A 12220-nucleotide genomic window follows, 5' to 3' on the forward strand; every position below is an offset into this window, starting at 1 on the left:
CCCAGCTATACTGGTGGCCCGGAAGGCAAGCTCAGTCCTCTGGACGGCCATCCCACCCCCCTGCCACACACGAGAACGGCCCCTAACTCATGAAACAGCCAATGACAGTCATTTGTAACACTCCTCCTCACCACTACCATGCAGGCTTAGTATATCTCTAGAACCATCTTCTAGCAAAATGAAGGTGATGCTTGAATACTCCTTTCTTCTCCTGAACGTCCTCTCCTGGGACAATGACACCACACGGGCAAAACTCAAAGTCTCGTGTTTCACTGCTGACCCAAAGGCCCTGCCATGTGTTCTCGCTCGGTCCTCGAACACCGGCTCTGGAGAGTGAGTTCCAAAGAAACTGGCCAGGAGAAGGGCACTGCCTCAGCTGACCTCACCAGTGAGTGGCCAAGGGCCTCAGCTCAGGGTGCCCTTCCCTGGTCACCCGGCCAGCCTCTCTGTCCTGCTCTTTCCTTTGCGCCTTTAACAACTCTAATGAACTTTGAGGGTGACTCGGTGGAGAAATAGAATGTCTGACACACTGCTTCATATACTGAAAGGATTAAGGAGTAAAAGGAAAAATAAAACTGGAAAAAACTCTACAAGAAAGTCCAAGGTAAAGGTAAAGGCCCTCCCGTTGATCGTCGATTTGCTCGAGCGGGCCCAGTAACGTCTCCATTGGAGACTTTGTTGTTACTGTGTTTGGCATATCGAATACGTCACGGGGAGCTTGCCAGGCTCTGCTGTGCGGGGGAGATACTCTCGGTAGCTTGCCGGGCTCTCCGAGAGGGGCGGAGGAATCGAACTCGGGTCGGCCATGTTGGCCGCTTGTAAGGCGAACGCCCTACCCGCTGTGCTATCGCTCCAGCCCAAGAAAGTCCAAGTGTACTTAAAAAAAAAAAAAAAAAAGTCCAAGTGAGGGGCTGGAGCAACAGCACAGTGGGTAGGGCGTTTGCCTTGTACCTAGCCGACCCAGGTTCGATTCCCAGCATCCCATATGGTCACCCGAGCACCACCAGGAGTGATTCCTGAGTGCATGAACCAGGAGTAACTTATGTGCATAGCCGGGTGTGACCCAAAAAACAAAAACAAAACAAAAAACAGTCCAAGTGAAAGGAAGTGTGTGTGTGTGTGTATGTGTGTGTGTAGGGAGGGGGAAAGAAGGGGCTAAAGACACAGCTCAGCGGCCAAGCACACACCTCACATGTGCAGGACATGGGTTCAATTCCCGGCACCTCATGAGTGAGAAAGTTCCAGAGCACCTATGCACTGGATCATGACCATCTCTGGGGATGTGGGAATAGAGGCCACAAAGACTGCCACCTCAAGTGCACAAAGGAACTGGAGACTCATCTTTGACTTTGTTTAACGAGAAGAATGTGTTCAAGTATTCTTGTATCTGTCGAGTCTGGAGGTGGGATGTCTCAACAGGGGCCACACCCTATGGTGCTTTGGGGACCTGTCCCCCACCCCACCCCCCAGCGGCAGTATCCGGTGCCATGTGCCTCACAGAGGCTCAGCGCTCCGGCTGGGTGCTGTGGTGCTGGGGGCCCAGCAGTTCTGGGGGAGCACCAGGATGACACTCAGGGGTGCTGGGGTAGGAGAGCATGCGGTGCTGGGACTCCAACTCAGAACCTTGTTCATGCCCGGTATGTGCTCCACCATCGCCCCCTCCTTACACCCTATCCTTGCCGCCCAATTTGTGATTACTTTAAATGAATTTAAAAGCACAGGGACTGGAGCACTAGTACAGCAGGCAGGGTGCTAGCCTTGCACACGGCCAACCCAGGTTCGATTTCAAGCACCCTATATTTAGATACCAGGGAGTTGCTGTAAGTAATCTGCTGAGAGAGGAGAATGGGAGTACACAAGACAGGCCTTCCACGAGTCAGGAGATAGATACATGGGGCTTATTCATTACACTGTTTTTTTCTACTTTTTTATATATTTGAAATTTTTCAAAGCAGGGTAAGGAAAAAAAAAAAAGCCTAGAAAGACCAGACAGACAGCTCAACAGGCTGACTCATGCTCTGCATCAGGAGATGTGAAGATTGGATCCCTGGATTGGATCCCTAGTTGGATCCCTGGCACCACATGGTCCCCTGAACAATGCCAGGAGTGAACCCTAAGCTGGAAGCAGCCCCTGAGCGCTGCTGGGCATGGCCCAAAAACAAAAAATGAAAACAAGAATAAAATCTTCTTAGATAAAAGGAAAGAAGAAGAGGAGGAGGAGGAAGGAGGAAGAAGAGAAGGAAGAGAAGGAAGGAAGGGAGGAAGGGAGGGAGGGAGGGAGGGAGGGAGGGAAGGAGGGAGGGAGGGAGGAAGGAAGGAAGGAAGGAAGGGAGGGAGGGAGGGAGGGAGGGGAAGGAAGGAAAGAACATTGATGCTAAGATGAGAAAGAAAAACCATTTAAGAAGGAACAGATCCAAGCCAGGGATATATGTCCATGTCCATGGTAGAAAGCATGCTTTGTCAGGAGTGAAGTCCTAGATTTGAATCCTAGCAACACACACACACACACACACACACACACACACACACACACACACGCGCGCGCATGCACACATGTGGTGGTAACCTAATTCTTTCATGAGTACTGGCAAATTCCTAAATATTGATCAATAGAATGCATCCCACAGAACACTGGACTAAGATGCTAAAAATTAAAAATGGCCTGGAGGGATAATACAGAGGGTAGGACACCTGCCTTGCACAAAGCCAAGGCAGGTTCTATCCCCAGCATCCCATAGAGTTCCCTGAGCACTGCCAGGAGTGCCGATTCCTTAATGAACAGCCAGGAGTAACCCCTGATCGTTGCCAGGTGTGTCCAAAAGCAAAACAAAACAATCAAACAAAATCAGAAAAATACCCTGTGATCAAAGAGTTGTCCTCTGAAATGTCTGATTACGAAAAGCTATCAAATGTCATGCTGATAGAGAAAATAAGACACTCAGCAAAAAAAGAAGTGAAAGGTATATCCATCCTTGACATCAACACTTTATGAAAATAGTTGGGGAAACAATTCAATCCAGGAATCAGAGAGAGGGACAATACGGAGAATAAGCCGCCTGCCCTGCACGCAGCTGACCCCTGTTCAATTCCTGGTACCACAGATGATCCCCTGAGTACCACCAGAAGTGACCCCCGAGCAGAGAGCCAGGAATAAACTTGAACATCACTGAGTGTGCTCCTCCACAACCCCAAATAAAACAAACCCAAAAGACCCATTCAATTTTTTTTGTTTTTTGGTTTCTGGTCCACACCGATGCAAGGCAAGTGCCCTACCCATTGCACTACCTCTCTGTCCCTGCCCCTTTCAGCCATTCACTTCTTAAACTGGTTTCATGCCATTGGCAGAAATCCCCTTTAAACCAAAACCAAGACAATGGTACCCATTAGCACCACTATTACTCCCAATCCCCTTTCTGTTTATTTTCAGAAATCTGAGTCCCTGAATCAAGTGAAACCTAAGCAAGTTGAAGCTCAACAAGGAAGTAGATGAGGCGGCTGAGCAGTACAGAGAGCAGCGGGAGTGGGGGATGGGGGCAGGGGAGAAGGTGCTCAGGAGGTTCAGCTCCGGCTGACTCACTCTGTGTCCATGCTGAGCCCCGGGGAGCCTGGCCCTTCCTTGCATCCCCCCATGATCTGGCTCCGGCTTGGCGGGCTTCACACGTATGCCATTCAAGTCAATTAATGCAGACAGGACCTTTCAAGTCCAATCCAAATACGCACAGTGGTTCAGGGACCTGTCAGCCACTAAACCTAATACATTCTTTTTTTCTTTTGCTTTTGCTTTTTGGGCCACACCCAGCGATGCTCAGGGGTTACTCCTGACTCTGCACTCAGGAATTACCCCTGGCGGTGCTTGGGGGACGATATGGGATGCTGGGGATTGAACCAAGTCAGCCGTGTGCAAGGCAAACACCCTACCCGCTGTACTATTGCTCCAGCCCCAAGCCGTACATTCTTTCAACTTAAAATACCACTTCAATTTCAAGGATATGAGCTATTCCAGTAGGTCCATACTTCCTATACCAATGCTCAAAGCCTTCCCTGAAGGTGGTTCAAGTCAAGGAAATATGACAAAATGACAAGAATGTTTGTGTGACTATAGGTAAAATTATCCCCAGACATAAATTTTAATTTCCTATGCTTGGGGAGAGGGAGAGGCACACCCAGCTGTGCTCAGGGCTTACCCCTGGCTCTGAGCTCAGGGGGTCACTGCTGGCAATGCTCAAGGGAACATATTCGGTGCCAGGGATTGAACTGGGGTCGGCCAGCAGAAGGCAAGTGCCTTGACCCCTCTACTCTCTTCCTATTCCTCCTGCGCCACGCTGAATTGTAACTCTACCTTCTGTCCTCCCCATTCCAGAAAGCAAATTAAAAGTCACAAAGTCAGCAGGCCAATCTAAAAATGTGTTAGAAGAGAGAAAACCACTGCACTAACATTAAATGTTGATCCCTGGCGTTCCGTAACATACATCCTACTTGAAATTGCAAATTCACAAGAAACTATCGCTCCCAGAAAAAAGAATGGGTGCTGAATGGTTTTAGTGACATTCAAATTGCTCAAAAATTATCAGCCATGGGGCTGGAGTGGTAGTACAGTGGGTAGAGTGTTTGCCTTGCATGGAGCCGACCCGGGTTCAAATCCCAGCATCCCATATCGTCCCCTGAGCACTGCCGGAGTAATTCCTGAGTGCAAAGCCAGGAGTAACCTCTGTTATCCGCCAGGTGTGATCCCAAAAAGCAAAAAAAAGCTAGGAGGATAAACAAACGCAGAAATTAACAAAAACCAAAAACACAACAAGGCTTGGATAAGTCACCCAAGAAAGCCTGGAGCGGAAACACAGGAACATCCAGGTGCGAAGGAAAATGAAATCACGGAGGTCTCAAGGAGGCTTGCAACTGGACCTGAGTGGCGACCCCTGGGTGTCCAGAAGCAGGGACCCTGGGCAAGGGTTGTGAGATTCAGGCCAGAGATCATACCACAAGATATAATCGCACTCTGCTGGGCTCAGGACACCCGGGAGGGTAGGACCATCTGGTGCTGAGCTGCCTGCAGCCTGGAGGCAGGGGTCCCAGCGCCCCCAGCAGTTCCCAAGGGGTCTGGGATGTGGTACTCAGCACGCATGCGCTGAAGGATGGCATGGAAAAGACCAGAGCCACAGTGAAACCTTCCTTGTCCCCTAGACCAGGTCAAAGTGACACCCTGGCCTGTCGCTGTGGTGCCCACATGCCCCGGGCCACCAACTATGGCTCTGAAGAAAGCCTCTATATCACCGAGCAAGTGATGAAACGGACCTTTGGTCTCGATCTCAAGGTCTAAACATGGAAGAGCAGAGATAGTGAGAAGACCTGACCATGGAAGACGGTGAGAAAGTCGAAGGGAAGACAGTGAGGCGTCTCCAGGGACACGGGCTCCTGCATTCATGCCTCACTTTCACGGCTGGGCTCACCCGGCATCTCCACTCCACCATGAACATCGTCGTCAATATTGTGCCCACTCTCTACCGCACCCCACGCTTCCCTCCTGCCCTGCTAAGCTGCACAGCACCTGCCAGCTTTGAACACACTAGTTCCTGTTACATCTCCTCCATCCAAGGATATGGTTCTCTCCATAGCCAGGGGGAGCGTGTGTGTGTTGGTCATTACTGTGCCCAACGTGAAACCAAACATCTGGGAATCTCTAAGGGCCAGGCGGGGGAGCAACTAAATCCATCCTTCCTTCCTTCCTTCCTTCCTTCCTTCCTTCCTTCCTTCCTTCCTTCCTTCCCCCCCCCCCTCCTTCTTTCTATAAAGTTGTTCGTGATGACTTATCACATTCACTTTTCCAGCACTGACCCCACCACCATAAAGCCACTACTTTCAAGGTGATTAAGTTCCATGTTTTCAGCCACAGGGACAGTTGAGAGAGTTCCAGAAGATGAAGTCATGAAATTTGCTTATAAGTGGAATGGTCACGGGGAGTATCATGTTAAGTGAAATGAGTCAGAAAGAGAGGGACAGGGGCTGCAGCGATAACACAGCAGGTAGGGCGTTTGCCTTGCACATGGCCGACCCGGGTTCGATTCCCTGCATCCTATATGGTCCCCTGAGCACCGCCAGAAGTAGTTCCTGAGTGCATCACCGGCTGTGACCCAAAAAAGGAAAAAAAAAAAGAGGGAGACAGGGACAGACATAGAATGACTGCACTCATTTGTGGAATATAAAATAACATGAGAAAGGACCAAACGTGATGGTCTCTCAGCATCTGTATTACAAACCGTAATGCCCAAAAGTAGAGAGAAAGTATGGGGGGAATTGTCTGCCACAGAGGCAGGAGGAGGGGTGGGGTGGGGCGGAGATGGGGGTGGATACTGGGGACACTGGTGGTGGAAAATGTGCACTGGTGGAGGGATGGGTGTTTGGTCATTGTATGACTGAAACTCAAACATGAAAACTTTGTAACTGTATTTCACAGTGATTCAATTAAAAGAGAGAGAGAGAGAGAGAGAGAGAGAGAGAGAGAGAGAGAGTGTGTGTGTGTGTGTGTGTTCCGGGAACAAGTAAATACAAAAGTTGATTTGTTATGCACCTTAAGGAGGCAGGTTGGGGATGGGAGGGAAAATGAGGATATTGGTGGAAGGAAAGTCACACTGGTGGTGTTGGAACACTACATGCCTGAAGCAACTACATAGAGAACAACTTTGTATTTTTAATTTAAAAAGAAAAAATTTTAAGGAGGAAAAAAATTGATAAATTAAAGTACCATTACTTTACAAAAAGAAAAAAGAGTGTTCCGGGAAAAAGTTAGATGTATACATTCTAGAACAGTAAGGTCTATCAATGTCAAGCTGTGAACAAAGTCCTCTGATGACTCAAGGGACAGTACAACTAGCTCCAGGCCATGAGAGCTAAGGATGCCACCCAGAAGTGACCCTTGGGCGGCCTTGGGGACTTAAAGGTGGGGACTAGGGAGTGAAAATGGGAGGTGGGAGGGGTGCTCTAAGTAGAATAAATAGCTGAGGCAGAAGTTCCAGTTCCTAAGTGTGGCCGGTAAGTCCACCGCGGGGACAGGAGACGTGAGGCTCTGGGAGAGGGAGGAGAAGGCTGTGTGTGCCCAGCTCAAAGTCTGCAATCTGTCCTGGAGATAACGGAGAGGGAGGAGCAGGTGACATGGTTAAGTGGTTCGGTTCCCCCCACCCCCACTCCCGCCAAAAAAGACGATTCTAGCTGAACTTGCAGAATGTACTGGAATCGGGAGCAGATCAGCAGCAAGTGGCTGTGACGAGAATCCTAGTGAGATGACGGTGGGCTGGACCTGAACAAAGCCTAGGGCTGGGGGGACACATCCACATCGGAGAAGAAAGGCCCGTCAACTGTCCAGTCGAAACTGGCACCCAGCATGATGCAGACCCTCAGAGAGCACCCTGAAACATCCAAACACACATGGAGACTGCCACGGCCATTTCAACATGTTCTATGGGCAAACACTCAGCACGGGACCAGCTACACTAGGAGTGAAGGTTCTGCTCCACATGCAGCAGGCCCAGGTCTAGCCTTGGGAACTAAGTGACCAACACAGGAAGCCCCAGGCCAAACAAGGGTCTGCTCAGCAGTTAACCGCCACATGAGAAACGTACAATCAGAGGAAGAAGAGACCCAACACTGGCGCTGTTTGCCTTTCCAACAGTAGAATTCCAACTCATTTATCACCAGTGTCTGGGAAGGTGCAAAGCTGGCTCTCAGGAGTTCGAGCGAGCGTACAGCAGACAAGACACTTGCCCTGCACGTGGCCGACCCCAGATCCATCTCAGTACCCCAGATGGCCCCCTGAACCCTGCCAAGAGTGATGTCTGAGCACAGAGCCAGGAGTAAGTCCCAAGCACCTCTGGGCATGGTCCCCAAACCAAAACAGATTGCTTCCAGGTGCCAGAATTCCCTGGCTTCAAAGCTCCCTGGAATTTTCCCATCCTGTTAGCAACAGTGGGAAGTGTGAGGACAGAGCATAGGGGTTAAGGTACTTGCCCTGCAGGTGGCTGACCCTTTTTTTATCCTGACACCGCGCCCTGGGTGTGCCCCAGAAAGAAAACACTAGAAGATTTCCAGAGCAAAGATCCACAGCTGCTCCTGATCTTAACCCTCCCATTACTGACCATGAGTCCTTTGGTTCTCTGAGGCGAGTAAATCGTAAATTGGTGTCTCACACCAATCTGGCGAAAACCCTCATGGACTGTGGATGCAACCACTGACCTGAATTCCAATCCTTCCTCCAGGGACTCCCCGATTCCTGATACACCTAAGCAAGAAGCCAGGGGCAGCCTTCATGGCCACTGTAGACTTGTAGACTGGGGGATTCCGCCCAGTGGCTCTGAAGAAAAGTCCTGCTGGACCATGACAAAGTTTTTCCTATGATTTTCATTTTATATTAGAGTGAAAAGTTAATACACAAAACATGATTACAAATGATGGTTTGGGGGGGGGGGCGTAGAAGAGTGGGGGCACTTCCAGTGATGCTGAAAGCTATTTCCAGCAGTTGGGGGTCAGGGGAACAGAGACACAAGGTGCTACTGAGGACAAACCCAGCCTCCCCCCGGCAAAGCAAGCACCAAGTCCACCGAATTCTCACTCCCCTGCCCATAACGGTTTCTGCCTGAGCAGTCCACAAAGTATTCCTCCTCTCCTTTATTTTTTTTTTCTATTTTCGGGGCCCCACCTAGCAGTGCTCAGAGGTTATTCCTGGCTCGGCACTCAGGAATTACTCCCAGCGGTGCTCAGGGTATGCCAAGGATCGACCCCAGGTCGGCTGTATGCAAGGCAAACACGCGCCCTCTCCACTGTGCTATCGGCCCTATTCCTTCTCCTCTAAGTGGCCTATGGTAGAAGATGGGAACTGCTGATATGGAGGGGCCTGGAGTCTCCTGAAGCTGCTCTGGCTGGTCTCCATTGCACAAGGCTGGACAGTTGCACCAAACCTGGGCTCTTCCTGCTGCTTCCTGGGGCACGGGTTTGTGTTCCTCATTGGGTAACTCCTGCGTGCAAACCTCCGGCAGGCCTGCCCGATCCCCCTTGCCCAGTCCCGACCTGAATCAGGTGAGTCTCTTCAGACCTGATTTCCTCCTGTGCTCGGCTATTCCAAACGTCCCTCTCTCCCTTTCCCTCTCTCGGCCATGGGGAGTGGGGATTGGTTCTCAGTCCAGGCTGTACTCTGGGCATGCCCATGGAAGGACAGGAACTGCGGGCAAAAGAGAGACATGCCAGGATGGTACCTTCTAAGATTCCGATTTAAGTGGTCTGACATGGGGTGCTGCTATTGGCATGTTTCAGAACTCCCCAGTGGATGCCCCTATGGTCAGTGCTGAGAGCTGGGGTCCTGGCGCCACTCTCCACTTAAGGTTCAGCTCAGGTCCCGGCTCCCAGCTCCCTCTCCCCAGGATCCCTGCAACCCAGCCTCAGCCGGTCCACTGCCTGGCCACTAAGGGCCTATCTCGGGGCATCTGTTTCCAAACATGCTCTCTCCCATGTGTGAGACACGGTCACATGTCAGACCTAGAACACAGACCGGGAAGCACTGACACAGAGACAAGCAGAGCAGCTGACTTATCAGAAGCGTCAGGAATTTCAAAGACCATAGGGGCTCCTTAACTTTGCCGCACCATAAATTCCTTTTGGAAAAAAAAAAAAAATCTGAGGCTGGAGCGATAGCACAGCCCAGGCGTTTGCCTTGCACGCGGCCGACCCAGGTTCGATTCCCAGCATCTCATGTGGTCCCCCAAGCACCGCCAGGAGTAATTCCTGAGTTCAGAGCCAGGAGTAACCCCTGAGCATCACCAGGTGTGACCCAAAAAGCAAAAAAAAAAAAAAAAAAATCTTACAAAAGCCATGAACCTTCTCTCCCAAAATAGACACAGACATTCTGCATGAAACGCCGAGGGGCTCGTGATCCCCCTTCGGTGGACCCCCAATTCCAATAATACCCCTTACAGGGCCAGAGTGATTGTATGACGGGGAGGGAGGGCATTGGCCTTGCACACGATCAACCCGGGTTCAATCCCTGGCATGGATATGGCCTCCCAAGACTGCCCAGGAGTGATTCCTGAGTACAGAGCCAGGAGTAAGCCCTGAGCACTATCAGGCGTGACCCAAAAACAATAACCATAAAAACAAAATCAAATTCCCCTGACCATGAACCCCAAACCAGATTTTCTCCAGCGTGCAGGTAAGATGAAGGAACTGGAGGAGGAAATAATGTGCCTGCAGGCAAGGTATGGCACAGCTGGTACAGACCCTGCCCATCCCTCGCCCTTTGTGCCAGCATTCCACTGGACTGCTCCAAACCCAGCACCTCTGTGGGGGCTGGAGCGATGGAGTAGCGGGCAGGGCGCTTGCCTTGCAGGTGGCCAACCCAAGTTCTATTCCTGGCACCCCATGTGCTTCCCTGAGCCCCGCCAGGAGTGACTCTGGGCACAGAACCAGGAGCAAGCCCCGAGCACCGCTAGGTGTGGCCCCCAAACAAAACAAAAACAAATAAACCAAGCAGCTGCAGTCTACTGGGCAAAAACCAAAAAGCACTCAGGAGACAGGGCTTTGCTCATGGGAGGCCACAAGACTCCCAGCTCCATTCCTGCGGCCACGGCCATAAACCCTCAGTCACTGAGTGGGGACTGAATGTTGCACCTCATTACGGAAAACAACCCAGACGGTCCACCTCTTTACCCCTCTCAGTTGCTACGGAGAAAAGAGCCTCCCCCCCAGAAACTCACCCGCTTCTCCTTGAAAGCCGGACTGTCCCCGCCAAGGGCCAGGCTGGAAGCACAGGTCCGGAAGTCCGGCAGGCCCAGAATGGGCAGGTACTCGTGGTTGAGACTGTCGTCATTGGCGAGCTGCTGCTCCACCTTCCTCACCACGGGCAGAACCCAGGGCTGGCTGTCATCCGTGCGGTACGCTGGAACGGGCAGAGAGACGGCAGAAGTCTTAGGCGTCGGCCAAGTGAGCGTGGGGGGTGGGGAGCGGGGAGCGTTCAGCCACCATCCAATCCAAACCGAGCTGGAGAGGGATGAAACTCAGGTGTTCACTCACTGTCCACTTCAGACCAGGCACTGGGCCTGGTGCTGAGCAAACCAGAGGATGGCCATGGTTTCTGTGCCAACAGGATAGGCGCTTCTTAAATACTGGGGTGCTGAAAAGCTGAGTAAAGTGAGACTGGAAGAGGCAGAGAGTGACAGAGTAAGTGCTCTGGGCCCATGAAAAAGTTCACACAGGTGGAGGCCGGAGCGCTAGTACAGCGGGTAGGCCGTCTGCCTTGCATGTGGCTGACCTGGGTTCGATCCCTGGCATCCCATATGGTCCCCCGAGCACTGCCAGAAGTAGTTCTTGAATGCAGAGCCAGGAGGAACCCCCAAATGCAGAGCCAGGAGGAGCCCCCAAGCATCTCGCCAGGTACAGCACAAAAACAAAAACAAAACAAAACAAAAAAACTTCACACAAGAACAATGTCAGCATCACAGGGCCCTGCTGGGCTTCCAAACACTCCCGAGACCATCTGTCCTCTAAACCTCCCACAGGGACTTCTAGAAATTGGAGTGAGTGTGATGCCTTCCAACATACACCCAGTGAGTGTGCAGGCAGTGTGAAGGCCTGCTCCCTCTTCTTGTTCCCTAAAGAACAGAAACAGGACCACAGCGAACCCTTGCCCTGTGATAGAAGCTTCCCGCAGGCGGGGACGCGCTGGCCCCTGAACCTGCCCCACGACTCTTTGTCCTTCGCTTCGCTTTGACATCAGCCACCTGTTTACCGCTGGGCGCTTCACCTGCTTCATCTGCTTCCCACTTGGATCGATTCTGAGTTTATTTCATAACAGCTCGTCCTGCTTACGGCAGACTTCGAGCACTTCCTGAAAGAATTCCGAGTTCATGGCGAGCTCCTAGCCCGGGTCTGTTTTCCCCGGGAGCGCGTGATGCTTCTGTTGGGGATTAGGGCCTCCGAGGGCAGCTGCCTTGGCTCGCAGCCCGGCCAGGCTCTCTGCGGAGGCCGCTTGACGGCAGGCACTTGCCTCTGCTCTGCTCCGGACTCCAGCAACCCTGTACCTTTGCAGGGGATTTTGGAAGGGAAAACCGGGAGGCAATTGGGAGTCCTTCACGTGTTGACTTCTACCCAATGTTGACTTCTACCTCCCCTCTTTTTATATCACTTTTCCAGGTAACTGTTATTATTTATAGAATACATGTTACCTGTAAAAAAAACTTGGAAA

General features: G+C 51.4%; 1 protein-coding gene across 1 annotated transcript in view; it reads right to left on the bottom strand.

The window, feature by feature from the left end:
* GOT1 (glutamic-oxaloacetic transaminase 1) overlaps nucleotides 1-12220 on the bottom strand; it is a 33346-nt gene that overhangs the window by 11011 nt on the left and 10115 nt on the right. The window contains exon 2 of the mRNA XM_056120937.1: nucleotides 10734-10915. Coding sequence (XP_055976912.1) covers nucleotides 10734-10915 — 182 coding nt within the window. The remainder of the gene's footprint in view (nucleotides 1-10733; nucleotides 10916-12220) is intronic.

Source organism: Sorex fumeus, unplaced genomic scaffold (assembly GCF_029834395.1).
Source record: "Sorex fumeus unplaced genomic scaffold, SorFum_2.1 ptg000043l, whole genome shotgun sequence".
NCBI lineage: Eukaryota > Metazoa > Chordata > Mammalia > Eulipotyphla > Soricidae > Sorex > Sorex fumeus.